The 27,552-nt window shown below is 47.5% G+C and overlaps 1 protein-coding gene across 4 annotated transcripts in view; it reads left to right on the forward strand.

Moving 5' to 3' along the window:
* Window positions 1-27,552, forward strand: part of PTPRG (protein tyrosine phosphatase receptor type G) — a 696,945-nt gene that overhangs the window by 580,756 nt on the left and 88,637 nt on the right. For all 4 annotated transcript variants that reach the window (XM_045990633.1, XM_045990636.1, XM_045990635.1 and 1 more), the window contains exons 9-12: window positions 11,909-12,093; window positions 15,203-15,311; window positions 21,582-21,631; window positions 23,429-24,206. In XM_045990633.1, coding sequence (XP_045846589.1) covers window positions 11,909-12,093; window positions 15,203-15,311; window positions 21,582-21,631; window positions 23,429-24,206 — 1,122 coding nt within the window. The remainder of the gene's footprint in view (window positions 1-11,908; window positions 12,094-15,202; window positions 15,312-21,581; window positions 21,632-23,428; window positions 24,207-27,552) is intronic.

The raw sequence follows: 27,552 nt of genomic DNA on the forward strand, positions 1-27,552 counted from the left end.
GCCAGGACACCCCTTTCAAACCTAAAAGATACCTAGCCTTGGAGATACCTCTTTGTAAGAGAAAAGTTATTGTAAGAGCCAGATTGAAACAGATATGGGCAGCCTGACCTAATGAATCATAATCATCTAGAATCAATGGCTAAACCTATCAGTGTGGGTCATTAGTTGATCTCTTGACATGGCTATTGGACTCTCTTATAAAGTCAGCTCATGGGAGCTTAGATCTTGGGTGGTGTTTTGACAAAAGTCTCACATTGCTGAGGGCAGCTACAGAACTCTAGGTGACCCGGGCATTTCTTGGTAATCCCCGAGGCCATAACGTCATTTCAGTGGTGGGGATAGGAGACTCAGCCGGAGAAAACCCAGCTCCAACACAGGGACACTGGGCCTCTGTTCACCCTAGCCCTGTACCCTGGTGTCTGGTGCACACCTCCCTTTGGAGCCCGTACCCAGAGCAAGGCAGAGGGAGAAGGTAGACGTTTGGCAGGACTGTCTTGAGAGGATGCTGTGCCCACTTAGAGTGGGATGGGTCCACTTTGCCCTTTTGGCAGGAAATCACAGCACCTTCAGCTTGAAAGGGAGGGAAGGGGGCCCTGCAGTACAGGGAGTCCTGTCTCCCACCCAATGTCCAAGAAGCAGCTGTTGTCAAGTGGGGCTGGGAATATGCCTCATTCTGAACTTTGCCACCTCCCTGAGCGCCAGGCTGAACAATGCTGCTTCCTGCACAGGACATGGACACCTCCCATGGCCTTTAATTCTCAAAGGAAGGAGGCTCTCACGGAAAAAAAAAAAAAAAAAAAAAAAAAAAGACTCCAAGGAGGTAGGAGAGATCAGGAGGAGCATAATGTGGGAAAGTCAGAACCGCATGCTTGGAGGACTGGAGAATAGAATTTCTGCTTCAGCCTTCCTGGACACTGGCTGCCGCCGCTGCCACCACCACTGTATTCTGAGCTTGGGGCTCTGTTACGTGCACAGCAGAGACAGCTGATGGGATAAGAATTTGCTGTCTTCTGTGGTAATTGCCACACAGAGCCTCTAATCCTCAGTTGTTGGCTGGGAAACTGCACACCAGCTCTTGTTCATGGGAATGGAGGGGTTGCCGTTGGGTGGTTAGAAAAAAAATCCGCAGATGGGTTAGAGAAACTTACGGTTCTCCTCCTGCGTAGGGAAAACCCCAGTTCTCCACCTCATGTGCGTGTATCCCTTACTTTTACACTGAAAACTCACTTTAGGCACTTCTGGTTACCAAATTGGGGGGCGGGAAGTCTTCCAGCAAGCAGTTCTCTGCCACTTGCTGGGTGTCCTACAGACTGAACTCAGTTTGGATACTATCTCCCTGGAGATAGAGCATCAGATCCCACAGATTAAGGGCTCAGTCCCCAAAGACTGTGCCCACCCCACTTCAGATGGCAGTCACAGGTGGTAGGTCCCCAGGTTACCAAAAACTTCTGTCCAACGTGGCTACAAATCACAAGTTCCCACAGCCCCCGCTTCAGGTTTGATTAATCTGCTAGAGAGCCGCACTTGGGGAAACACATAATTTCGCTCACCAGTCTACGAGAGCGAATGATAAAGGATGCAGGTGAAGAGTTACGTAGGGCGAGATCTGGGAGGGTCCCCGGTGTAGGAGTTTCCTCTGTCCCTGTGGAGTTAGGAACATGTTATCACGTAGAGATTTTCAAGAGTGGCAGGAGCCCTCTGCCAGGGATGGGGTCAGAAACAAACATTATAACGAGATTCCCCTAGTGATCTTCGCATTCAGACAATTACAAGGGTTTTAGGAGCTCTGTGCCAGGAACGAGGGCAGGGATGAACATTTATGTTTTCTGTTGTCCCATAACCGGATGCCATTTGCATTAGTGAAAACACCATAGATTTAAAACCTAGAAACAGTTGTCCTTGTTCTTGGCACAATGTGGGGCACCAGAGTCTGTCCCATCATGAGAAAGTGGCTGTCCTGCAAAGGCTGGCCTTGAGTAAGACCCACCTGGGTGGACTCTGGCTCCAACACCTACTGACTTCAAGACCTGGCCTTAGACCCTTTCTCTTCATTCTGTGCTTGCCTGCCATTCTAGAGTTCTTTCCAGGTTTCCAGCTGCAGGGCCTTTGTACAAGCTGTGTGTTTTTTGGTTTTTGGTTTTTTTTCTTTCAGACATATCTAAGCCTCCTTCCTTCCTGTTCACTTGATAAAACTTATTCTTGTTCAGATGTCAGTTCAGACGTCATTCTGGTCAGTAAATCTTTCCTAACCAACCCCCCAAACCTGGGTCGGGTCCTTCATTAATCCTTTGTACAGGGGCGCCTGGGTGGCTCAGTCGATTAAGTGTCTGTCTTCGGCTCAGGTCGTGATCTCAGGTGCTGGGATCAAGCCCCACGTTGGGCTCAGCAGGGAGTCTGCTTTTTCCCCCGCCCCTTCCCCACCACTGTGCTCTCTCTCCCTCTCTCTCTCTCTCATACACTTTCTCTCTCAAATAAATAAAATCTTTAAAAAAAAAAACTTTGTACAGAATAAATGTAATATTTTTATAATTACATAATCCTTAGGGCTGGGAGTATTTAAACATTTTGGATGCCACAGGCCCCTGCCGCTGTCTGATGAATCCCACAGACTTCTTTTCATTTTGGTGGTTTTTTAGAAGCATAAAATAAAGTAAAATAGATTACCAAGGAAGCCAATTATCCTTAGATATTATCCCAAAAAATTTAATTGAAATACAGTAATTTATCCACTTCTTGATGAAGGCATTAAATTATAAAATCTAACAGCAGGTCTAATAACCATTGTAATTTTGAAATAATAATGAACATGAAGGAAAATTTGAGATCTTGGCAACAACTGTAATCTAACAGGAATATATCTGTGATTTCCTTTGGCGATGTCTCATAGGTCCTGCTAATTACTGCTGCTGTACTTTGTTGCCAGCATTTGAAATGTAAGGCAATGCTCAATTTTAGGGAACGATCCGTGAAAACAAAAGTGTATTTTTTTACCCATCCGTGTTCACAGATGTCTGTGGATTCATTCTAGAGCCTCTAAGAAGCTCTGAATTAAGAACTCTGTTTTAGGAGGATTAAGTGGCTGGTGTGTTTCTCTCTCTGGGCTGTAATCTCTAGAAGGTCCCAGACTGTGTCAGTTTGTGTTCCCCTTTATCCCTAGTTCCCGGTCCACATCCTGGTACCTCGTAGGTGCTCAATAAATACTTAACCATAACAACTCTTGACAGCACACTTCCTATATGTCAGTCAGAATGTGCTTGCGCCTTTCATTCATTTACCCTGAAAGTTTTACCCAAAACTTTCTGGTGTGTCCAGAACCAAAGCAGTCTGCCTCCAAAGTGAGAAAGTGAACGGATGACCCTCTTGGATCTCTGACTCCGAAACCGGAGTAAGGATGGAGCCGGGAGCCCCAGAGAATGACAGAGAGGATTCCATGCCCCGGTTTCTGAAATGCACTAACTCAGCCCAGGGCCAGACTCACCAAATAGGACTCGTTACTATTGCACCGTCAGCTTGGAACGGCAGGCAGTAAAGGCATTGGGAGGGGGCACCCTGCACCACCCCATGTAATTCCAGCATCCCTGTGATGGATTGGGGGACCACAAGCTTAGACTGCATTTCTGAGAGGGAGAGTGGTGATAGAGCTCCATCCATCCAGGGCCTTGAAGGAGGGGGAGGCTGCTGTGGAAACTGTCTAGACACCTTACGCTCTCCTCTGTCATTGAGAACAGAGCGGACGGGGACGGCTAAGGGCAGAAGGAGGCTGCGTAGTGATGCGTAGTACCTGTGTGGGGCCGGCTTCACCTTTGAAACCTCGGAGTAACACTCCTGTCATTTTATTGCAATCTTGCAGATAGCAAACCGATGTGGGAGGCGTATGTGAACAGAAAGCCCGTGACCTTCCCACGGCTCACCCGCCACCCGCTCTGGTCTCAAGTGCAACAGACAGGGTTCTAGTTTGGAACCCTCCTCCCTCTCTGTCACTGGCCCAGCGCCATGACTTGGGCTCTCTGAATCCCATATCTTCATCATCTTTAATGGGGAGAATAATTGAACCCACCCCTCAGATTTAGTTATATGTGCATGGATTATCTGAGATGAGGGCATGGAGCCTGGCCCTCAGCATGCTTGGCAGCACCAAACAGACATTATTGGGATGTCATAAAAACCCAACATGCCAGATCTGCCTGGCTTTGATGTCCTCCTTCCCGGTTCTGGCTCAGTCCCTGTGCAGCTTCCTTTTTGTGAGCTCACTCGGGGTGGGCGAGGTGACACCTCAGAGCACCGGGATTCCAGGTTTAAAGTCCTACGTGGTCTGCTTTGGGGGATTTCGTGTTTACCTAGGCCCCTTTGATTCAGCCCGTCAAAAAGAAAAATCCTTCCCTGAGGCCATTTCTTTGGAAATTTCCCCTACAGGACTCCATGTTCAAGGGTTCTTAAGCTGAGCGGCATGATAAAGAAGTGACAGGCATTTAAGCTGTCTGAGGCGCGGCTCGGTGGCTCTGGGTCACTTGAGTGCGTCCCTTCCGCTCTGAGATAGGATTCCTTACCATCCCCTCTCCCTGTCTGCCTCGGACATGACCCCGTGTGGTAGATGATGTCACAGATAGATGCCCCCTTCCACAGCCCCCTGGCCGAGGCACAGTGGGATTTCTGTTGAAAGAATTGTGAAATTGTGACTCTCTGCCAAGTTGCTATGTTTGAACCAAGCTGGCCCCTTGAGTCTGGATCAGGAATCAGCCTGTTGCCTCCCCCGTGGCACTCGGGTGGCAGGTGCAGGGAGGAGACCCGTCAGTAGTGGAAGGCAAGTTACCAGGGACTTTGAAACGGAACCTGTCCCATCAGTTTATCTACCACCCAGAAGGAAGAAGGGTAGGTGTAGGGCTGGGGGGAATCGACCCTTTTCTAAGAACCACTGAGAAAATATCCTTGACATTGATTTAGAATCAGAGGACCCTGGGTGCGCTGCTAGAAGCCTCTTCATTATTTAACGAAGTCTGGGCTCCTAATTAAAGGTGGTATAGAAGGAAGGCAGAAATTCTCAGAGCTGACACCGAGCATCATCTGAGATGCCTGTGTAAAGCAATCAGAAGCCAGTGAGAATGTAATCAGGCCCCTGAGAAGGGGAAGGCTGATGGCAGGAACACCTCACAGGGAAGATTTGTTTAGAGAGCCAGCTGGGGCACTCCCGCGTGGTTAAAAGGCTTCGGGTTTGTATAAAAGATGACTGGCCCTCTCCCTGGTCTCGGTGCAGCTGCAAAGGTCATTTTCAAGGGTACTGGGCACCTGTTGGGTGCCTAGGACAGTGCTCCTGGTGCTCATTTTAGACCAGCAGAAAAGTCAGCTGGCCTTGGAAGCCGGGCAGCTGTGAGTGACATGCGCTGGGCAGAGGCAATGGGGAGTGGTAGGAACTGTGGCAAAAGTGAGCACCACCCTTTCCCCCGCGCTGAAGGAAAGCTGTTCTGCCGCTAATTTAAAAATCCAGCTGTATGTGTAAAATATGCCAATTTGGGGGCACCTCGGTGGCTCAGTGGGTTAAGCTGCTGCCTTTGGCTCAGGTCATGATCTCAGGGTCCTGGGATCGAGTCCTGCATCAGGCTCTCTGCTCAGCAGGGAGTCTGTTTCCCTCTCTCTCTCTGTCTGCCTCTCTGCCTACTTGTGATCTCTGTCTGTCAAATAAATAAATAAAATCTTTAAAAAAAAATGCCAATTTCTTAAAAACACTGTGTGCGTGTGGTGGCTTCTCCCTGGATTTGCCACTGGGCCTGAGCCTCACAGACTCTTGTCCAGCCCCACTCTTCTTTATAATCCTTGCCCCAACCCTGGGAAGAGGATTTTGCCAGATATCAGCCACCCATTGTACAGATGAGAACACAAGGCTGTGTAGGAGTCTGGCTCCAAAGCTCATGCTTAACAGACCAGCTTTTCCAGACTGTTCCATAAAATCCCTTAATGCTGTGTTTTATATGTTGCATTTTAAAGGGAGGTTTTAGGGAAAGAGTTTCCATCACAGTGATGGAAACTTTTTCCCAGAAAGCAAGCAGAACTTAGAAACACAGAACACAGGGCTGTGCTGTCTGCTTATGTGCCTGTTGTTTGAAGGGCATCTGATCACTTCGCCTCCCCCAGCCACTGAGCATACCGGCAGTTCTGTCACCTCCGGAGACCGAACGTTTTTTTCTGATCGGCAGACATCCCCTTGACAGAGATGTGAGTTAAAGCCTGGGGGACAGGATCTTCACACAAACTTGAGTGCTTCTGAAGGTGACCCCAGGGATGGATTGTGTGGCACTAAAATTCTGTAGACAGGAACTTTATCAGTGGTCCTGACTGAGGCGCTAAATACCTTCCCTCATTCTGTGAATCTAATCTGAGGCCCCGCCGAGGGCACGAGTGATGAGGAGTGTGGTCTCTGCCCGGGAGGTGCCTCCAGTCAGACCACAGAGACGGAGAGGTGGGCTGCTAATGGGGACACGCGTGACGGGCAGGTTGAGGTGGGGAGCTCCGGGAGCCCAGAGACGTCAGAGGGGAAGTGTGAGGCTGAATCCAGTCCTTCAAGGAGGCTGGGGCAGGGCGGGGTGGGAATGCTGGCCGGAGAGAGGGCTGGAGGGAAATGGTGGGCATGGGATGGGTGCTGGCACACAGGACCCGTGCACCAGGGGAATCGGGCACTTAGTCCATCCACCCCCCGTGCCCTTCCTTCAGCCACTCTTTACTGAGGGCCCGCTCTGTTTTAAGCACGGGGATAATGCGGCCGGCCAGACAGACAGCGCAGCAGCCTCACTAGTCTCCATGCGAGTGGGCACGTAGATTATCTATTACGGGTAATCAGTGAAGTCACGAACATAATTCCACACTAGTAGGTGCTAGGAAGGGTCTCAGCTTTGGAGGAGTGAGCCTCTCAGGCTGTATGGAGGGGCAGCATCCAGTGCTAAGAACGCGAATGTAGGTGGTGAACACGCTTCAGATAAACCTTTGGCCTCCCTTTATCTTCCATCAGGAATCCGTGGGCCATGGGCCCACTGACCCATGGGCCAACTTGAGCACAACATTTTGTACCCTTATGAGCCAGGAATAATGGTTTTATTCTAAGCAGGTGAAAAAAAAATCAAAAGGATTTCCTAACACATGAAAACCCATGTGGGAACTATTTTTTTAAGTTTAAATAAATTGAATAAAAAATGACTAATATAGAGGACTTGGTATCTAAATAGCGAGTAAACATAAAAGAAAAAAGAAAATCGTAAGAAACCGGAACATAGTGTCCGTGAATAAAGTTTGACGGGTGTGCGGCCATGCTCATTCCTTTACTTATTGCCTGAGCTGGTTTTGCACTCCAAGACTGAGTACGTAGTCCAGGACAGACATGGATCTTGGGACGCCCCTCCATTACTGAATTTCAGCCCGAGTAGATGGTCTCCTTAGAGACCAGACCTGCCTCTTATGTGAGCTTCACTCAGTGTTTTCTAGTGCATTGTTATATACCTGAAACAATGTAACATGGTTTGTCAATTCTACTCAAATAAAAATAAACTTTTTTTTTTTTAAACAAAGGTCCTGTGGGACAGAGATTCTCCCTAGTTATCATGTGATCCACAGAGTCTCCAAAAATGATAATCTCAGCATTTAAAAAGTTAAGTGCTGGTTTCGAGTGTGTATATATATATAGTGTGTGTGTATATATATATATATATTCTAGTTTGTTGAGACAGTGGAATTCTGTACCTGCATACCTCCATTCAAAACAGTGATGCCAGACTCTCTTTACTGACAAGGAAATATTGTCACGATTTACTGGGTAAAACACAACAACAATGTAACAACTATAATGTAAAAGCATATCCCATTTACATCAAATTGTATGTGTGTGCTTTTCCGTGTGTATGAAGAGATACCTGAATATGCGATCGCCATAAAGTGAACAATGGTTATCTCTAGATTCTGGGATTGGTGGTAATTTTTTTTTTCTTTAAGTTCACTTCTTTTTTTGTATCATTTGGGTTTCTTTTTAAAAACATTAACATGAATCATCTTAATCAAAAGGAAAACCGAGCTATTTTAATTTCAAAGAATAAATAAGAATGGTTGCATCCACATGTGGGTGATAGAATTATTTATGTGGTGGTGATGTAACTGTTGGAGATAGATGCATCCCCGTACCGCTCACCACTAATTGGAGCAGAGGAGTGATGTCTTCAGAATAAAGGAGATCAAATAAGAACATGGTAGGAGGTGAGAAGAGAGGTAGAAATCAGGAAATCTGACACTGACACGGTCATCAGTGAGAGATGGAAGCTTTCCAATACTTGAATCTCCTTGGTTCATTATTGGCGCCAGAAGGACGGGTGTAGATCTTTTCCTGATTCTTGACCCCCACCTCCTCCTGCCTCCCACCCCCATGCTGAGTCTTGAGAAACTACAGCCACTTAGTAAGTTGGGCTACTTAAAAGCGGTATATTAGCACCACCTTGTGTTCTTATCTTGTCACTACACCCCGGCGTCTCACTGGAAGTCTCCCTTCAGATTCCGTGTTTGATGTCCCTGTGCTGGTGGCATTTGCGAGGCAGGCAACACGATGCCTCCCGGGGTTCTGCGGGGCAGTGGGAATGCCTCATTAATTTATCCCTTCCTTCCTGTCCCAGTCACACAAAGCGAATCTCTCCGGCTGAAGCGTGATTTGGCAGTTGAAGAGCAAAAGTATGCCTCCCTGTCAAAATCAATCTCTGCTTGTCTCCAGCAGCCACGTCCTTAAAGCTGGGCCCATGCTTTTCTGGCAGGAAAGCCATCATGCTATGCTGGGCAGCCTTGGGCTTGGGGTTCTTGGTTAGAAAATGCGGGAGTCTGGCTCGCAGTGGGCTGCTTACGATGTAATTGATCTTCCAGTAGACACCATAACCCAGCCATGGTCCCCTGACCCACGTGCTCCGGTGTTGCTCACCTCCTACACCCCAGACCTGAGCGTGGTCCTCACTGCCCCTTCTCCCTCACATCCTTCCTATCCAGTACATCACCCGGCCTCAGTTTTCCTCTAAGTGTTTGCTCTAGAACTCGCTGTTCTCATACCCTCTCTCTGGTCTGCAAGGCCGACCCCCTGCAGTAACTCTTCCCCACCTCCCTCCTTCACTCCTGGCTCCTCCACATTCTTCCACCTGGAGGTAGAAGCTCAAGGGATCTTGAAAAGTGCAAACCTGCTTGCTTTGTTCTCTGGTTTAGATCTTTCTAGTGGCTTCTCAGTGCTCATAGGATAAAGACCAGACTTTGCATCTGGTGTGCGGCCTCTCACACCAGCTAAACTCTTTGCCTCTTACATTGTTCTCTGGGCCCGGATCCAGCCCTCCTGGCTTCCTTCTGGCCCCTCAGGTCTTCTCCCTGCTGTGGTCCCTTGACCTGCCCTCTCGTCCTCCCCTGACTCCCGCCACTTTCATCTCCACTCACCTGTCGGCTCTCAGGCAGATGTGCCTTCCTCAGGGGAGTTGTTCGAAAAGCCTGCGTCAGATCCTCCCCTAGTGTGCTTGGAAAACACCACGTGCCTCTCCTCACGCCCATCCATTCCATCCAGGTGTGTCATACCAGCTGCACCCATCATTCTTTGCTGAATCCTCATCTCCCCCTTTAGACCAGTGGTTTTCAGCTGGGGGCGACTGGTCTTCCAGGGACATCTGGCCTTATCCAGGGACCTTTTGCATTGTCCTAACTTGGGCAGGGAGCACTCCTGGCGCCTACATCCTGGTGCCTGCCAAATATCCCACGGGCAGAGGAGCACCACCCCACCCCCACCCCCAGGAACAGAGACTTGTCTGGCCCAGGGTCAGTAGTGCTGAGGCTCAGAAACCCTGCTGTAGGGCGCCTGGGTGGCTCAGTGGGTTAAAGCCTCTGCTTTCGGCTCAGGTCATGATCCCAGGGTCCTGGGATCAAGGCCCACATCAGGCTCTCTGCTCAGCAGGGAGCCTGCTTCCTCCTCTCTCTCTGCCTGCCTCTCTGCCTACTTGTGATCTCTGTCTGTCAAATAAATAAATAAAATCTTTAAAAAAAAAAAAAGAAAAGAAAAGAAACCCTGCTGTAGCCCCTAAGTCCCCTGGAAGCAGGTTGATGGCCACTGGGAAGGAACACATCGAAAGGCCTAAATGTCACACTTTTTTTTTTTTTTTTTAAGATTTTATTTATTTATTTGACAGACAGAGATCACAAGTAGGCAGAGAGGCAGGCAGAGAGAGAGGGGGAAGCAGTCTCCCTGCAAAGCAGAGAGCCCTATGTGGGGCTCGATCCCAGGATTCCGGGATCATGACCTGAGCTGAAGGCAGAGGCTTTAACCCACTGAGCCACCCAGGTGCCCCTAAATGTCACACTTTTAAAGGCCAGCTTGATAGTGTCGACCCTTGATTGGTCTTGTCTGTAAAGAGACGGAGAACCACCTGTCCTTTCAAATCTACCAGCCACAGGAGTGAAAAGGAGAATTTGCCTGGTTTTCCTCATGCCCCCCAGAAGGGTAATCACACGAGGTGCTGCTCGTCCATAGGAAAATCATCCACATTTGTGTCTTTGAAATTCTTTAAAGTCTCTTTTTAAATTATGTGTTTATACTCTGAACTATTTACAGCAAAAAAATTTTTTTAAGATTTTATTTACTTATTTGACAGAGAGAGGGGGAACACAAGCAGGGAGAGTGAGGGAGGGAGAAGCAGGCTTCCCGCTGAGGAAGGAGCCCAATGCGGGGCTCGATCCCAGGACCCCAAGATCATGACCTGAGTCAAAGGCAGATGCTTAACAGACTGAGCTACCCAGGCGCCCCTATAGCAAAATTTCATCTACAATTTTAGTTTGTTGGAATATTCCACAGTCAAACGGCCTGGTTTCTTCAAACAAGTCACCAAGGAAAAAAGCCAGGGACTCTAATAGATTTGAAGAGTCTTAGGTGTTGTGACAACTAATTACAGCATGAGATGGGGGAAATGGCTAGAAATAATCATTGCACACCATCAGGGAGATTTGAATATGGCCTAGGTATCAGATAATATTTTCTTAAAGATTTATTTATTTACTTGAGAGGGAGAAGGAGCAGGAGGGGCAGAGGAAGAGGGAGAGAAATCTCCATCAGATTCCCTGCTGAGCAGGGAGCACAACGCAGGGTTTGAGCTCATGACTCTGAGATCATGACCTGAAGCAAAACCGAGAGTCAGAGGCTTAAGCTACTGGGCTGCCTAGGCGCCCCTCCGATCATGTTATTGAATTAATGTTTATTTTCTTAGGTATGATAACGTTATTATGGTTATTGTCTTAGCTCAGGCTGCTACAACAAACTGCTGTAGCTTGGGTGATTTGTAAACAACAAATCTTTTTCCTCCTGGTCCCTGAGGCCAGCAAGTGCAAGATAAGACACGGGCTGATTTTCTGTCTGGTGAGAGCCCGCTTCCTGGTTCATAGATGGCTGTGTGCTCTTGGGGTGAAGGGGTGGCGGGGTTCTCTGGGGTCTCTTTTATAAAAACATGAATCCCGTTCATAAGGAGGGCTCCACCCTCGTGACTCAGTTTCCTCCCCAAGGCCCCACCTTCAAATACCATGAGATTAGAGGCGAGGCTTCAGCATATGAATCTGGGGAAGAGGGTGTAAGTGTGCAGGGCAATGCCGTTATAGGAGAGAATGGCCCAAGTATGAGGGAGTGACGTGTCAGCAGGTTTGTGAGCTGCTTCCCGTGATTTTGCAGGAAAACAGTTGTGTGTGAGAGAGAGAGGAGGGGAGACTGGGAGTACACAGGTGCAGACTGTTAGCAGCAGGTGAATCTGGGCGGAAGGAGGACGGCTGTGTCCTGTACCCCGCTGGCGCCCTGACGTTGGAGTGCTGAGGAACTGCAGGGCGGAGGACGGACGCGTGCGCTGGGCGGGGAGGCCCTGAGCGTGTGCGTGCTTGTCTTCAGTTTGCAGCTCTCCGCCCGTCCACATGAAGGTGCAGCCTCTGAACCAGACGGCGCTGCAGGTGTCCTGGAGCCAGCCAGAGACCATCTACCACCCGCCCATCATGAACTACATGATCTCTTACAGCTGGACCAAGAACGAGGACGAGAAGGAGAAGACGTTCACGAAGGACAGCGACAAGGACTTGGTAAAAGCTCCCTGTTGTGCGCAGATGTTCAGAACTGACTTGCAGTTCGAAAAGACCTCCCCCGCCCCCCACCCCTGTCCTCCACCGCATCTCTGTCAGGGGTGGGGGTGGGGTCCCGGGGGTCCCCGCGCCTGGTGCCTTCTCTGTCAGCGCAGCTACCCCCACCCGCGGAGGGCGCCCCCAGCCAGGGCTGTGCTCTGCGGTGCAGCGACTGCCGGCGGGGGCATGGCCTGATTCCCCCCCGCCCCCCCGCCCCGACCCGTGGCTCGGTCCACCCTGCCCCGCTGTCTAACTGCACCGCCAGGAAAAGCGAGGTCGTTTTTCTGGAATCAGGCTTTTCCAAATGGATTGCTTGTTCTTTCATTGGAAAAACCACCAACCACAACACAGAACTTCCGTGAAGCACTTTTTAGCGGTTATGGTTATTATAAATATTAAATGAGCTATGCAAACGCACGACAGGTCCTAGCACATAGTAAGTGCTCGATAAAGGCAGGCTATTACTCCTAGAATTCTTCTTTCTCTTCCTGCCCCGCCCCCCACCCCACCTGCTACTCTTACAGTCACCTTGACCAGGCAGCTCTCCACCCTCCCCACCACTCCTGTGTTCCATCAGCCTTACACATGACCATTCCACAGAGGATCCCTGGGACTATGTGATTTTTAATCACTGTTCTCAGGATCTCAGACCCTAGGCAATCTGACCTCACTTTGAGCTGTTCATGCCCAGTTCAGCTTCTCATGTGAACATTCCCATCAGTGTTTAGTGCCCAATACCCAGCGGGGCCCTTGAGAACAGATGTTTGCAGATGCTGTCTTCTCGGCTGGAAAAGCAAATGCTCCCAACAAGCAGGAGGCTGGAAGTCTTTGTCTGGAAACTCAAAGTGACACATTTGGGCTTGAAAGCCTTGCACTTATTGTTGATCAAAAAAAAGGCTGTGGCATAATGAAAGCATAATTGTATGTGCACACAAAAAATGTAGGAATACCAAGTGGGGTTCTTAATGATGGTTATCGCTTTTTTTTCCTTCCCAATACAGAGTCTCCAGGGCCCATTCAATCAGTTATGGAATAATACTTTTCATATTCTTTTAGATGAAGATTCCTTTACTTCATTTCCATTTATATTTTCAATTTCCCCACGAGACATTGTTATCTGGGTCACATTAGGGAATGACGAGCTTCATGAAATCAGAGAGAAATCTACTGAAAGGCACCCAAAATTATGATATGTTTTAACCTTTCTCTTGTCACCGCTGGAAGTCCATAAGGGATTTTCCTCTTTCTGGAGGAAAGATGACTTGCATTCATCAGCAGAAACTGTCCAGGTGCTTATGCGGTTTCCTGTTCTAGGTGGAAAATAAACACACAAAGATAAATAGATAACGGGTTGGTAGTGAATTCTAATAAACCCTTGCATAAACGGAGCAAAGATTTGGCTCTGAATGAAGACTGAACAGGGGTCAGAGGTTTCGAGAATGAGGCATAAATTAGTTTCAGAGAAAGGGAGAGATGGCAAGAAAAACATGCTTTGACAGCAGGTTCTTTTTTTATCAGAATTTTCTAAGGGTGGTTGTTTTCTTTGGGGACACACAAAACGAATTTCCTTAACTCCTCAGGAAGTCAAGTGTGCTGAGTTAGTGGCAACAAAGCTGTTCTCTAACTTGCGGTGGCAGTGGCTCTGAAACCTAAAAGCCCGAGTCCTTGTTTCATGGCCTTGCTACACACCTGTGGGGCAGGTGTTACTACCTGCCTTTTCCAAAATAAAGAAATGAGTCTTTGAGTGAAATAACTTGACCCCAACCCAGTGCCGTCCCCAGGAAACCATTCGTGAGGCCACAGCACGAGGTGTCGTGAGTCATACTGGCCCACCTGCTCAGAGGCATTTCACTAGCCACTCAGCAGTTAAGCTCCGAGAACTGCTTTCCGTATTTGGCCCAGAATGTACGTTTCAGTGACGGGACATTTCATCCATTAGGAAGTCTTTGAGAATCCGTTTCTTTCATTGTGTGTTGTTTCAGGAAGCAAGGGCTGCCTGCTTTTCAGGAATTTTCCATTTTCTCCTTTTCAGAGGCTCTTGGAATATGAAAAGTGGGAATCTGGATTTGGCTGGTGACGCCTGGCCAGGGGTTGGCAAACCATTTCCTAGAAGGAGCCAGATAGCAAAATTTGGGGGCTTTCGAGGTCATAAGGTCTTCATGGAAGCTACTCAGCTCTGCCATTGTGGGGTGCAAGCTGCCACAGACAACATGTAAATGAATGGGTGTGGCTGTGTGCTAATAAAACTTTATTTATAAAAATAGATAGTGGGCCAGATTCGTCCTGTGGCTGTAGTTTGCTGACCTCTGTGTTAGACCAGGGGCGTTTTTTGTTGTGTGGTGTGGGATACCTGTGAACAAGCTTTGCATGGTCTGTGTTATGGAGTACTCACAAGAACTCTGGGAGGTTGCCACTACTCTTTCCATGTAACAGTTGAAGCTGGCAGAGGCCAAAAAGACATTGAGCAACTGACTTGGAATCACACCGCTAGTGAATGATGTGACAAAGGTAGGTCTCTTGACATCTGGCTTCTAGTCAGGTGATCTCTCCTGGCATCGTGCCCCACATTATCCATCAGTCAAGGTACAACAAGGCCTTTGAACTGCAAAGAAACCTACACACCAAGATTTTGTTACTGATACTAAGATCTCTGCATGGTTCTGAAAAGTCAGTCTACTTGATAATTCTAGAGGCTGTTTAGGGTCAATAAGGATAGCCTGTAACTACACAAAAGGTAGGGTCGTTACAGAAGAAGTCCAAGTTTAGTGAGTGGAAAGAAGGCAGGGGACGTGTCCCAAACAACACTCAAGAACGAGTCAAGATGGATTTTGTTACATCTGTCACCCTGCACATGTCAGTGTTGAAAACAGACTCCCAGCCAGTTATTTTTGAACTTCCTTCCCTTTCAAAGTGAGCCTATGGTCAGGGAAACATCAGTGCTCTCAGGCTTGGCCAGGGGACCCAGTAATCTAAAAGGACTACTTTCCCTGATTTTAGGTTCAGCTCTAGAAGGTAAAGTGTGTAGCAGCCTTCAAAACCAACTCACTACGTTTCCTTTCTTCCCCTGCAGAAAGCCACCATTAGCCATGTGTCCCCTGATAGCCTTTACCTGTTCCGGGTCCAGGCGGTGTGTCGGAATGACATGCGCAGTGACTTCAGCCAGACGATGCTCTTCCAAGGTAAGGCTGGTTCCCATCCTTCTAGGCCCCAGTGGCCCTGCGCCCCTCCTACTTTATGCTGCCTTAGCATTTCTAATAAGGGACCTGGACAAAAGAAAATAAACCTGGCCTAAGAATCAGGGTGGGATTTTTAAATCTGCCTCTTAGGTTGGGTGTTTCATAGGCCAGAAAATGGGGAAGAAGAGCAAAGTGTTGATTTTTTTTTACTACTGCTGTTTTCCAACTGTGGGGAACCAAGTATTTGTCTAACACTAACATTGTGAAATCACCTCCTTGTCATGTGTTTGGGTTTCTAGCCTGATTCAGTTAGTTGTTCTCTTGAGAACTAGAGCACAAATATCCGGCCCGCTCTTTGGGCTTGCAAGCCACACAAATGAGCCGCTGCTTACAGGATCCCAGGTGCTTGTACCTGCTGATATAGGGTCTTGTAGAAATTTCCAGGGCCAGGACTAAAGTGAGGCAATAGAGGCATTAACCTTGGTGCAAAATTTAAAAGAGCACCAAAAACCTCAGTCATCAGATATGTTGTATTTTTCAATTAAAAAAAGAAAAAGTTTGGGGCACCTGGGTGGCTCAGTGGGTTACGCCACTGCCTTCAGCTCAGGTCATGGTCCCAGGGTCCTGGGGTCGAGTCCCGCATCGGGCTCTCCACTCAGCAGGGAGCCTGCTTCCTCTCCTCTCTCTGCCTGCCTCTCTGCCTACTTGTGATCTCTCTCTCTCTCTCTCTCTGTCAAATAAATAAATAAATAAATAAATTTTAAAAAAAAAAAGAAAAGAAAAAGTTTGTGGACAAAATGCCCAAATTCTTTTTTTGTTGTTGTTAAGATTTTACTCATTTATTTGATAGAGAGTGAGCGCAAGCAGAGGGAGCAGCAGGCAGAGGGAGAAGCAGGCTCCCCACTGAGCAAGGAGCCCAATGCGGGACTCAATCCCAGAACTCCAAGATCATGACCTGAGCTAAAGGCAGACACTTAACCGACTGAGCTACCTAGGCACCCCCAAAATACCCAAATTTTAAATAAAGATAGGATCCATTCTGTCTCACTTGTCCCAACCTAATCCCAGCCCCGGTTCCACTGAAAATTTATTGACAAATATAGGCAGCTGGGCTGTGGGCTGTAGTTTGCTGACTTGGTTTGGTGACATACATCAAGACCAGCATGGAGGGGACGCTAGAGTTTTGGGTCCTACTCTGTCAGCCTGAGGTCCTCTCTGATAAGGTCCTTTCCTTCCGGGATCCCCAGTTTCAGAGAAACCTCTACGCCAAACCAGTGGATCTTAATCTTTTGTTGGAGTCACATAATCTGATGAGGGTGTTGGATCTTGTGTGTAGAAAATGCCAGAATTTTGCATCCAGCTTCAGGGGCCCCGTGAAGCCCATAGTCTGTGGACCAGCAGCTCCAGCATCATCTGGGAGTCTCCGAGAAATGCACACATCTGAGTGCCTCCCAGAGCAATTGCATCAGAATCTGAGGGTGGGGGCCAGGAATCTGAGTTCTAGCCAGATGGCCCAGGTAACTGGCCTGCGCAGTGAAGACTGACGTGCTGGTCCCGTAATGAAGGCCCCAGGTTTGAGTCTGGCTACCACTCAGCATTGGTGGGACTCAGAGAACATTGATAAGTTTCTCTGAGCTACAGTGTCATGGGCTGAAAGGGGGTAATAGTGACAGTACCCCTGTCACAGGGGCCTTGTAGAATGACGCGCGGTGAAGCGTGTTAAGTAGTTAGCAAAGCGCCTGGCACCAACTATAGATGTCCCTTCAGTATTCCGTTTGGTCTAAAAAAATAAGAAATGATGAACCCTGGGCAGGAAGCCCTTTCAGCCTTTGATTCCCTCTAAGGAGCCCTCCTAGCTTTACAGTTCTGCCTTTAGCTGTTCGCTCAGGTTCATGTTTGGTGCTCTTTTAAATTTTGTCTTGCTTCCATTTAAACTAACTGAAATGAGCAAGGCTGGATTTTTTGCCCACATAAATCATGTTCACCATGGCCACCTGTGCCGAGTGTCTTGACGGCTCTGCCCAGGGTCCAGGAGGAGGGTCCAGGAGGCTGAAGTCGGGCCTGTGCCACCCTGAGGGAGAGAGAAGGGGAGGCCACAGTGGGACTTGCTGAGGCCAGGGCCCTAGAAATTGGGACACATAAATCATGATTAAGCCTCCTGCATGCTCTGACCGAGAACCTGGGCTCTGCAGAATGCTTTTCCTGATTAATAGGCCCCCGAGCTTGCTGGCTTCTGCGTGGACTTTGAAAAATTAAATGTTTATAATGTAAGGTAATGCAAAAAGGCCTTGTCAGCTATAAATTCCAGGCATGGAGTGTTTAAAATGTTTGATCACAGAGACTTGTTGGCAAGGGCCAGTGTCTCCTTTGTGCACGGACTCAGTCTGTTTGGAGGTAGATATGAGTTGACGCGTGTTATATATTGGTGTTTGTCCCCATGTGTAGACAGAGGGCTCTGGTCCTCCACTCCTCCCCGAGATGGGTTTCACATCTTCCCTACAGCAGCCAGAGGGCAGTGTACCAACTAGACCTTTGGGTAGGCTAGCACACCTCTTGTTGGGAGCCATGTACGCATTTTTAAAAGATTTTATTTATTTATTTTTGCAAGAGAGAGTTCACGAACAACAGGGAGAGGCAGAGGGAGAAGCAGGCTCTCCACTGAGCAAGGAGCCCAACATGGGGCTCGATCCCAGGACCTGGGATTATGACCTGAGCCAAAGGCAGATGCTTAACTGACTGAGCCACCCAGGCACCCCCAAGTATGCATTTTTGAGCAGTAGGGCCCCATACACAACACAGAGCAACGAGTAGGACTTAAGTCTTGAATGGGAAAGGAGAGGGGCGCCTGGATGGCTCAGTGGGTTAAGCAACTGTGTTCAGCTCAGGTCATGATCTCTGGGTCCCGGGATTGAGCCCCGAATCAGGTTCCCTGCTCAGCGGGGAACCTGCTTCCCCCTCTCTCTCTCTGCCTGCCTCTCCACCTACTTGTGATCTCTGTCTGTCAAATAAATAAATTAAATCTTTTAAAAAAAGGGGGGGGGAGGGGAAAAGTGTTTAGAATTTCACAGAAGCCTTGCTCAGAATAATTGGGTTTCCCAGTGATGAAATTTACATCTGGTTTGAGAGCATGAGGTAGCCAGGTGGACTCTTTACATTATGGTAAATACCACACTGTTTATGTTCTGTATAGCATAATAAATGTTACCTATTTGCCTTAGTGGGGTAAATATAATAACAGTAGTATAGCAAGTGGTATCCGCAGAATGGTTCACGGTTACAGAACATTTTCCCATTAGTTACACCATCTGACCCGTGGCAGCTTGTAACGTATGTGTTATTTTACAGATGGAGAAATGATTTCCTAGGCAGTGAACTAACTTGCAAAAGAAATCACTTGGCTACTAAGCGGGGTCTGAATTTCTTATTCCAAAACCCAGTCATTTAAACATAGCAACAGACCACCCCTAAAGAGTAAATATTGCCCTGTACCCCCAGTAACTCACCAAACAGATGGAAAGATTGATTGCGTGTTCAGAGCCTGTCTGCAGTTCTCAACAGTCCTAGAAAATCATGGTTCTGTAGCTTTCTCTCCAAGCCACGGACCCGTCAGGCAACCTGAAGCCAACGGATCCTCTCTCAGCATGGCCTAAAATAAATAAGCAAAGTACATAGAAAAGACAACCAATTATATCCAAGTACCAAGTATAGTTGTCAAAATATTTCAAACAAATTTGGAATGTAGTCATAGATGCTTTTATTATTATTATTATTATTAAAACATTGAATGACAAGCTACAGACAAGTAGTCTGTTGGCTACTGTGATTTCTGAGTAGTGATGAACATAAATGATACTCCAAACTAGCTATGACAAATATATAAGGCAATATAAAAACATCCGACTTAAGTCAGAGACAAAGTCTCCGGTCCCGCTAGGGTGGCTGAGAATTGTTGCCTGCTTTTCATGGTGGAAGGAAGCCCTTCCACCATGTCAGTGAGAGCTTAATGGGAAGTCAGATGCCTTTTATCCCCTGTCCTTGGATCCCATGGGCACCGAGTTCAGCACTTCAGACCAGAATGGTCCTGAAAAAACATCCAAGTCACCCCTGCTTAAACCAGTTAGTTATTCCCAGGTAAGAGCTGTTTGCTTCTGAGGCTGCTGTGTTTGACCTAGTTGTCCTGACTTTTAGATGGTTCTCTTCTCCACATCTGTCTCTTCACACATTGGACTTCACAACGATGCATAGGGAATGTATGGTTAGGTCGGGGGTTACAGACCCTCATGCCCCTAATGCTGCACGGGGAGCCTATACAGAGGAGGGGAGGATTATCCATGGGAAGTCAGAGATCCTCCGTCCACCGAAAGGAAGTGAGGGACGCTCAGCCCCTGCAGGAAGGAGACTTCAGTTTTACCGAATATGGTGACTTTTCAGAAAAGCAGGAAATTGGGATTTTTTTAGGTTGAAGGCTATTGCAATAAATACCTTTTTAAAAAAGCTTACGGGCCAAACAAAAAACTATGTCAGTCATTTGCCACTTCTGGCTTAGGTAAAAACTTAACAGCAGGTACACATATTATTTATTTTGGCATTTTTTGGGGGGGGCTGATTTTTTTAGTGCTATGTATATATAGGAAGTAAACTTTTAGTTTATATAACAGTACCGTTTTTTTTGAGAGTTATCGCAGAGTCAGTTTGTTTTATTTTTTTAAATTATACTGTTCCCATTACTCACAACAGCAAAGCAAACCAAATGTCTACCAACAATGAATAGATAAATAAAATGTGGTATATGCATACAGTGGAATATTATTCAGCCTTGAAAAGGGAGCAAATTGACACACAGTCCAGCACTGAATGAACCTTAAAGACATTATGCAAAATGAAATAAGCCAGTCACAGAAAGATAAATATATGATTCCACTCACATGAAGTAGCTAGTCAAACACATAGAAAGGGTCGGGGGAAAGGGAAAAATGGGTATTGTTTAATGGATACAGAGTTTCCGTTTCGAAAGATGAACAAATTCTGGAGATTAATTGCACAACAATTAAAATATACTTAACACTACTGAACTACAACTTAAAAGTAGTTAAGATGGTAAGCTTTATGTTATGTGCGTTTTATACAATTAAACTTTTTTTTTCAGTTTCCTGTTTATAATACTAACATGGTCAAAGAAAACTACAAGGAGTGAACACCAGCATGAGTATTGTGTGGATCATATAAGAATTTGACCACTTAAAGTAGTAATGGCAATATCTTACTGGGTTTCAAAACAAGTAGAAAAAAATACTTGACTCTACACAAAAGGTGAGGCAGGCAAATAGAGTTAAGTTATTGTACAGTTCTTATGTTTTTAGCAAGTGGTAAAATACTGATTTAAGATACACTACAGTAAATTCAGGATTCATATTATAATGACTGAATGGATAGTAAAAGACATTATAAACAAAAAATAATTGGGGGGTGGCTCAGTCAGAAGAGCATGGGACTCTCATTCTCAGGGTGGTGAGTTCAAGCCCCATGTTGGGTGTAGAGATTACTAAAGAAAAAATAATAATAAATTTTAAAGAAAGATAAGAGGAAGGAATAGTAATAATATGATTCCACTTCTATGAAGTTCTAAAATAGACCAAACTCTGACAGAAGTCAGAATTGTGGTTACCTTTTGGAAAGGTGGGGACGTACACACACCTGCTGGGTCCTGGAGAACATCTTTGTCTCAGTACAGGTGGTAGTCACACAGGTGTTTACAAAGAAAATTAGACTATAGGGGCACCTGGGTGGCTCAGTGGGTTAAGCTTCTGCCTTCGGTTTGGGTGGTGATCTCAGGGTCCTGGGATCGAGCCCCACATCGGGCTCTCTGCTCAGCAGGGAGCCTGCTTCTCCCATTCTCTCTGCCTGTCTCTCTGCCTACCTGTGGTCTCTCTCTGTCAAATAAATAAATAAAATCTTTAAAAAAAAGAAAAGAAAATTAGACTATACACTTAAGATTTATATGTTTACTTATGTAAGCTATACTTCAAAACAGAAAACAATTTAAAAACTCAAAAACCTGAAACTAATAGCTTAAGCGCCAGCAAACTGTATAGCATTCTGAAAGTTTTTAAATGATTCATAAGCTAAGAAGGGTTTTACATTTTTAAACAGTTGGGAGAAAGTCTGCAGAAATTGTGTCTCGTGACATGTGACAATTGTATGTAAAGCTTAAGTAAAGTTTTGTTGGAACAACAGAAAAGGTGTATTATTCACAATGTAATTTCTTTGTTTCAGCTAATACTACTCGAATATTCCAAGGGACCAGAATTGTTAAAACAGGAGTGGTAAGTAGCAGATGGTAATTGCTTTGTCCGGCTCGTTGTTCATTCACGTGCAGTAAAAACTTTCACCACGAGGTGGCAGTATGACGTTGCTAAACTGCTCACAAAGAGGTGAAAATACAGAAACCCTTCCATTTCTCACTGTTCATAATTCAGTGTGTTATGAAGAGAAGCTGTGTGACAGAGTTAAAGCAGTTGTGTTATACTGTATAATTCTTACCAAGATAAAAACTGTCTCGATTTTAAATTATGTGTCATCTGTGGGATCATACCATGTAGGAGTACTCAAAATGGAGTGAAAAAGGTCTCTTCCAAGCCCTTCACTGACATATGGTAAAGTTCAGAGGCTCTCATTTCCCAGTGTTACGTGGATTTGCAAAGTTCTGGAGCTTCAGTTAATATCTAAGCTTTGCCATTTCTAGTGTGACTAACAATCATAATATTAATGACAGTGTTGGTGATAACAGTCGTAGTCTAAAATTTGCTGGCATTTCCTAGGTTTTAGACCCAGATTATTTTATTATTTTATTTACTCCTGGCTGCATCCCATGAGATTTGTATTACTATTGTTCCCATTTTACAGATGAGGAAACTGAAGCTCAATGAGTTAAAAGTAATGTACTCAGCATCCCCCATACAGGGGTTTGTCAACTCAAGCCCAGACCATCTGACTTCTCTGTCTTAGGCACCTTATCTTACTTGGCATTTGGAATTTCATTAACCAACTTTAGAACCTAACATTTGCTAACTCGGCCATCCTTAAACTACAAAGTTTCCCAGCTACAATATGATGATAATGGTATGAAATCCAAGTTGTTCTGGCTGTGTTGTTTTCAAGTATAGAAGTGATGGGGTGAAAATCTGGGTTCTGTACACCAGGTTATAAAAACTAAAATTAAATGGATAACTTAGAGCAACATTTCTTGTTTTCCCTGAGGTACCATATGTGGCTCCCACACGTAAGCCCCAGTTTGGTGTGGTGGGAAGAATGAGCTGAGGCTCACACACAGGCAGCCCTCCCTCCAGCCCTTAACATCTCTGTGCCTCGGTTTCCTGACCTATAAAATGGGGTGATGAACCTGCGTGCCTCCAGGGTAGGGTGTGAAGGCCTGGCACACAGTGGGTTCTTGTTAAATGGAATTCCTCCTGTTGCCATATATGTGGACATAGATAGACCATGTAGACCCAGAGATGCTGGAAGTTCCGGTGGTGGTGCAGGGCCCACCCCGAAGGCACATGGCTGTCAGCCAGTTCCCAAAGCGGGCAGTGTGGAGTGTGGCTCCTGCTTCCAACCCTGCTGCTGCTGACTCAGGTGGCCACTCCGGAGGGCTTTTCTGGACCTAATTGCTGTGTCCTCTCCACGAGGGCCTCTGGTGTATGGAAAGGCAAGGGCGCCTGTGTCTTCCAGGGTCACCCCGGGATCACTCGAACATCTGACGTGGCCAGTTTATTACTTAGTTGTTATTTGTTTTTCCACCAACTTTACTAGTACTTACTTTTCTTTTGACACCTGGCTTCATCCTAAGCCATAGCTTAGTGAAAAGTTGGGTTTGATAGGCTAGTTAAGTTTTTTAATGCACTGCAAGTGATTGTGAAACCATGAAGACCAGAGATGGTCGTTCACGGATTGCCTCGTGTCACCTTTGGCACTGCTCTTTGAGAAACCCTGTGAGCAGAATCAAAGATGAGTAAAACTCATTAAGGGCCATAACCAGGGCCTCTTTCCCTATCCTGATGACTGATGCTGCTCTGCTCTCTCTTCTCTCCCCTCTCCTGCCCTCCCCGTGTAACCCCTTGAAGCCCACGGCATCTCCTGCCTCGTCGGCCGACATGGCCCCCATCAGCTCGGGCTCTTCCACCTGGACATCCTCCGGCATCCCCTTCTCATTTGTCTCCATGGCGACTGGGATGGGCCCGTCCTCTAGCGGCAGCCAGGCGACCGTGGCCTCGGTGGTCACCAGTACGCTCCTGGCCGGCCTGGGCTTCAGCGGCGGTGGCATCCCCTCCTTCCCCAGCACGGTGTGGCCCACACGCCTGCCCACGGCCGCCTCGGCCAGCAAGCAGGCCGTCAGGCCCGTCCTGGCCACCACGGAGGCCTTGGCTTCCCCAAGCCCTGACGGCGACTCGGCACCGAGCAAGGACAGCGAGGGCACAGAGGAAGGGGAGAAGGATGAGAAAAGTGAGAGTGAGGACGGGGAGCGGGAGCACGAGGACGAGGGGGAGAAGGACCCCGAGAAGAAGAAGAGCGGGGTGACCCACACCGCCCAGGAGCCAAGGCAGGACCAGCCCACCCCCACCCCCTCATCCTCCAACAGGACTGCCAAGAAGGGGGCGCATCAGACTCTGCCCGGACCCAGGCAGGACCGCACTGCCGTCCCCACAGACCAGCCCAATGATGTGAGGGATGCCCGCCCCGGCCTGGACTCTGTCTCGGTCACCTCCACCCAAGTGCCCCCCACAGTCACAGAGGAGCGTTTCCAAGGGAGCGATTCCAGGAGGCCCCAGATGCCATCGAAAAAGCCCATGTCCCGAGGGGACCGATTTTCCGAGGATAGCAAATTTATCACTGTTAATCCAGGTAAGTGGCCCGGTCCTCATCTGAGGATGGGATGGGAGACAAAGCTCCAGAAAGTGCTTAGTGTTCCTGAGATCGTATATGTCACTGGCATAAGAGATGTTTGTGTGTGTATATCTATCTGTCTGTCTGTATTTTTTATTCTCATAAGAATAACTTCCTCTCTCATTGTGGCTGGAATAAGCCCCGTTGTGATATTTGTTTCCTTAACAAATCTACTTAGCGCAGAATAACTCTGAGGATTTAAACTACACAATGAGGGGCTCCTGAGGGGCTCAGTCGGTTAAGCGTCTGCCTTCGGCTCAGGTCATGATTCCAGGGTCCTGAGATCGAGCCCATGTCAGGCTCCCTGCTCAGTGGGGAGCCCACAGTCCTTGCCCAAGCAATGGGGCTCTCTCTGCCAGAGCCCCATTTGCCGTATGCAGTACCCAGCTGATGGTAAGACCTGGGTGTGGCTGCTCTGGCCCCCGCTCTGAGCCGGCGATCCCCGGTCACCCCGACCCGTAGTGCTTCTTTGCTCTATCCTGCGCTCAGATCCTAACAAACCATCCTGATAGTCTGCGAGGCAGCCGTGAGCATGAGGGGTTGTGATTGTTGTGAGGGGTTTTCTTAATAAGAAATTCTTCTTTTTGCCAGACTACAAGATGTTTAGCAACAATTTTTTTTGCATCTAAGCTGTTGTGGAGTTATAAGAGTGCAAAAAAAAAAAAAAGCAACTGGTAAATATTTATTTGCTTTTGCACTTGTAAACATTAAAATTCATCTAAAGCTGAGATCTCGTATGTTAAGATACAACTTAGAATAAATTTTCATGTTTTGAATTACGTTCCTCCTTAAAGCTGGTATGGACTCATTTTTTTAAAGTTTGGGTTTCCTGTGGGTGTTGCTCAGTTTGTCCCGGTTTTCAGGAAAGGTGTAGAGTAGCCTTCTGTGGAGTTGAGGGAAGGAAATAGCGGGCCACTCACAAATCCGTTTGAAGCCATTCCGACACGAACAGTGACATTTCCTCTAGGAATTACTGTGAGACAGTAGAATTTCTTGCGTTTGAAGATATTAAAGAAATATTTATGGAGTACTCTCCATGTACCGGGCACCACACGAAGCACTGGGAAAGGGACCCAGATCAAGGCAGGCCTCTGTTCTCCGGGGGTTTCTGTTCTAGTGGGGAAGCTTGAGGATATTTCAAAAAATGAGTGTGTAACATCAGATAGTGGCGAGTGCTAGGGTCGGGGTGGGGGCAGGGGGGCATCGAGAGGTCGAGGAATGACATTTGAGCAGAGACCCAATTTTGACGAGGTAGCCATGCGGAGAGCCGGAGGAATACACGTCCAGAGACCCAGAGTCGGGATGAATTTGGAGTGGTGGAGGCGCGATCCCAGGGCCAGTGTGTGTGGACCCTGGAGAGTCGGGAGAAGGGATGAGTTCACAGATTGGTGGAGCTCAGACCAGGAGGGGCCTCATGGTCCATGCTGAGGACTTGATTCTGATTGAAATGGAAAACCATTGGTGGATTTCAGCGGGAGAGGGGCTCGTCTGATTAACGTTTTGAAAGACCCCTGTGGCCTCTCTCTGTGGAGGTTATATAGGGGAGGCAGGAAGAGACGCAAGAAGCCCAGTTAGGCAGTGAGGGCTGTGGCGGCTTGGACCAGTGGGGTTTCTCCGAAGACTAGTGGTAGACCTTGTCGACAGCAGATTTTCAATCCTGAGTGGCTGTGCCTGTGGGCTCAGGGCTCTGGCAAGGTCGTCTTCTCCACCTGTTTTCTTAAACACTGCTTTGCCCGTACTTCTGACAAAGATGGCTATTGAGAGCTTCGTGAGACTAGAGTGTTCATACTTCGTGAGACTAGAGAGCAGTGGGGGACCTGTGTCTTTTTCGGGGGGAGGCAGTGAGTCATTGGGGTTGGTGTCTGATTCCAGGGAAAGGGAAAGACTCAGTGATCCCTGGGGATTTGCAGCCCTGGGGCTGGGGCGTGTGGGTCTCCAGCTTCCACCATGAAGCATCACCATGTGCCATCTTGGCAGAGTACCTCCTGGAGTCAGGTCACCCCAGTAGCCTCTGCCCCGGACTCATGCTGACTCCTCGGGCAGTCTCTGTGCTTGGTGTTCTCGTCTGTAAAATGGGGATAACGAGCTCTCAGTACAGATAAATGGAGTCACCCTTGCGGTCCATCACAAGGAAGGAGGCGCTGTCGCAGCCCAAAGGCCACGAAATCATGATGGCAACCATAAGGAGGCTCCACGTGGGTCTTTCTTTTGTCATCCTCCTTGGACAGTAAGGAGCATGCCAAGACTCTGGTCCCCAGTTAGCTGGCATTTGGAATGACCTCCAGGAACTGTGCTCTTTCCACAGGCTGGTAAACTAGAGCCACTCCCTCACCACGTACATCTAGTGGGAAGGTTCACATCTCAAAGCCTTGTGGGCCGTAGGTCTCTGTCGAAACTTGTCAGCCCCTCCAGGTGGCACAAAAGCAGCCAGAATCATATGTAAGTGAGCAGATGGGCTTGAGTTCCAACAAAACGCCGTGTACAGAACCAGACAGTGAGCCTGGTTAGACCCGCACAGCGGCACTTGCTGACCCCTGGTTTAAGCAAAAATATGTGCGTGCTTGTTGGTTGACGAAGGGTATGAGTGACTCAATGGTAAAACCCACAACCCCACATCAGTCCATGATCCTGCCGCCTCGCTTCCCTTCCAGCCCTCTTAGTCTTTCCTCGTCTGCCTCCTCCCGCTTGGCATTTACTTGTTAAATAAAGCCACTCACCTGCTTGTCAGTGGTGACTTAAAGACTTTGTATGTACATTTCTTTAAATCTCATTTAGTTTTTCTTCACGGTAAGTAAACACAATTATTTATTTAGCCCCCCCCCTTTTTTTTGAGAGAGAGAGAGAGCACGATGGAGGGTGTGGAGGGGAGAGAGAGAGAGAGAATCTCAGACAAACTCCCTGCTGAGCACAGAGCCCAACACAGGACTCGATCCCAAGACTCTCAAGACCATGACCTGAGCCAAAATCAAGCATTGGATGCTTAACTGACGGAGCCACCCATGTGCCCCTACATTTAGCCTCTTTGAAACAAGCATTAATGTCTAAAGTTACGAACTGTGTTCTGTTTTGACCAGCATCTCCAGAAGCCTTGTTTTAAACTCCCATGATGTCTGATAACATATTTGTAAGTCCTGTGAGTAGTGGCTTTGGTATTAATTCACAAGGAAGGGGAAGAGGAGTCCTTCTGTGGGAGGAGCAGCAAACTCAGACAATGACAGAAGGCAGATGGGGTGGTCAGTGAGAGAAGCAGACATTAGGGAGGGGTGAGGACCACAGCAAACCAGAGTGCACGTGTGTTTTCTAA

Source organism: Meles meles, chromosome 20, assembly GCF_922984935.1.
Source record: "Meles meles chromosome 20, mMelMel3.1 paternal haplotype, whole genome shotgun sequence".
NCBI lineage: Eukaryota > Metazoa > Chordata > Mammalia > Carnivora > Mustelidae > Meles > Meles meles.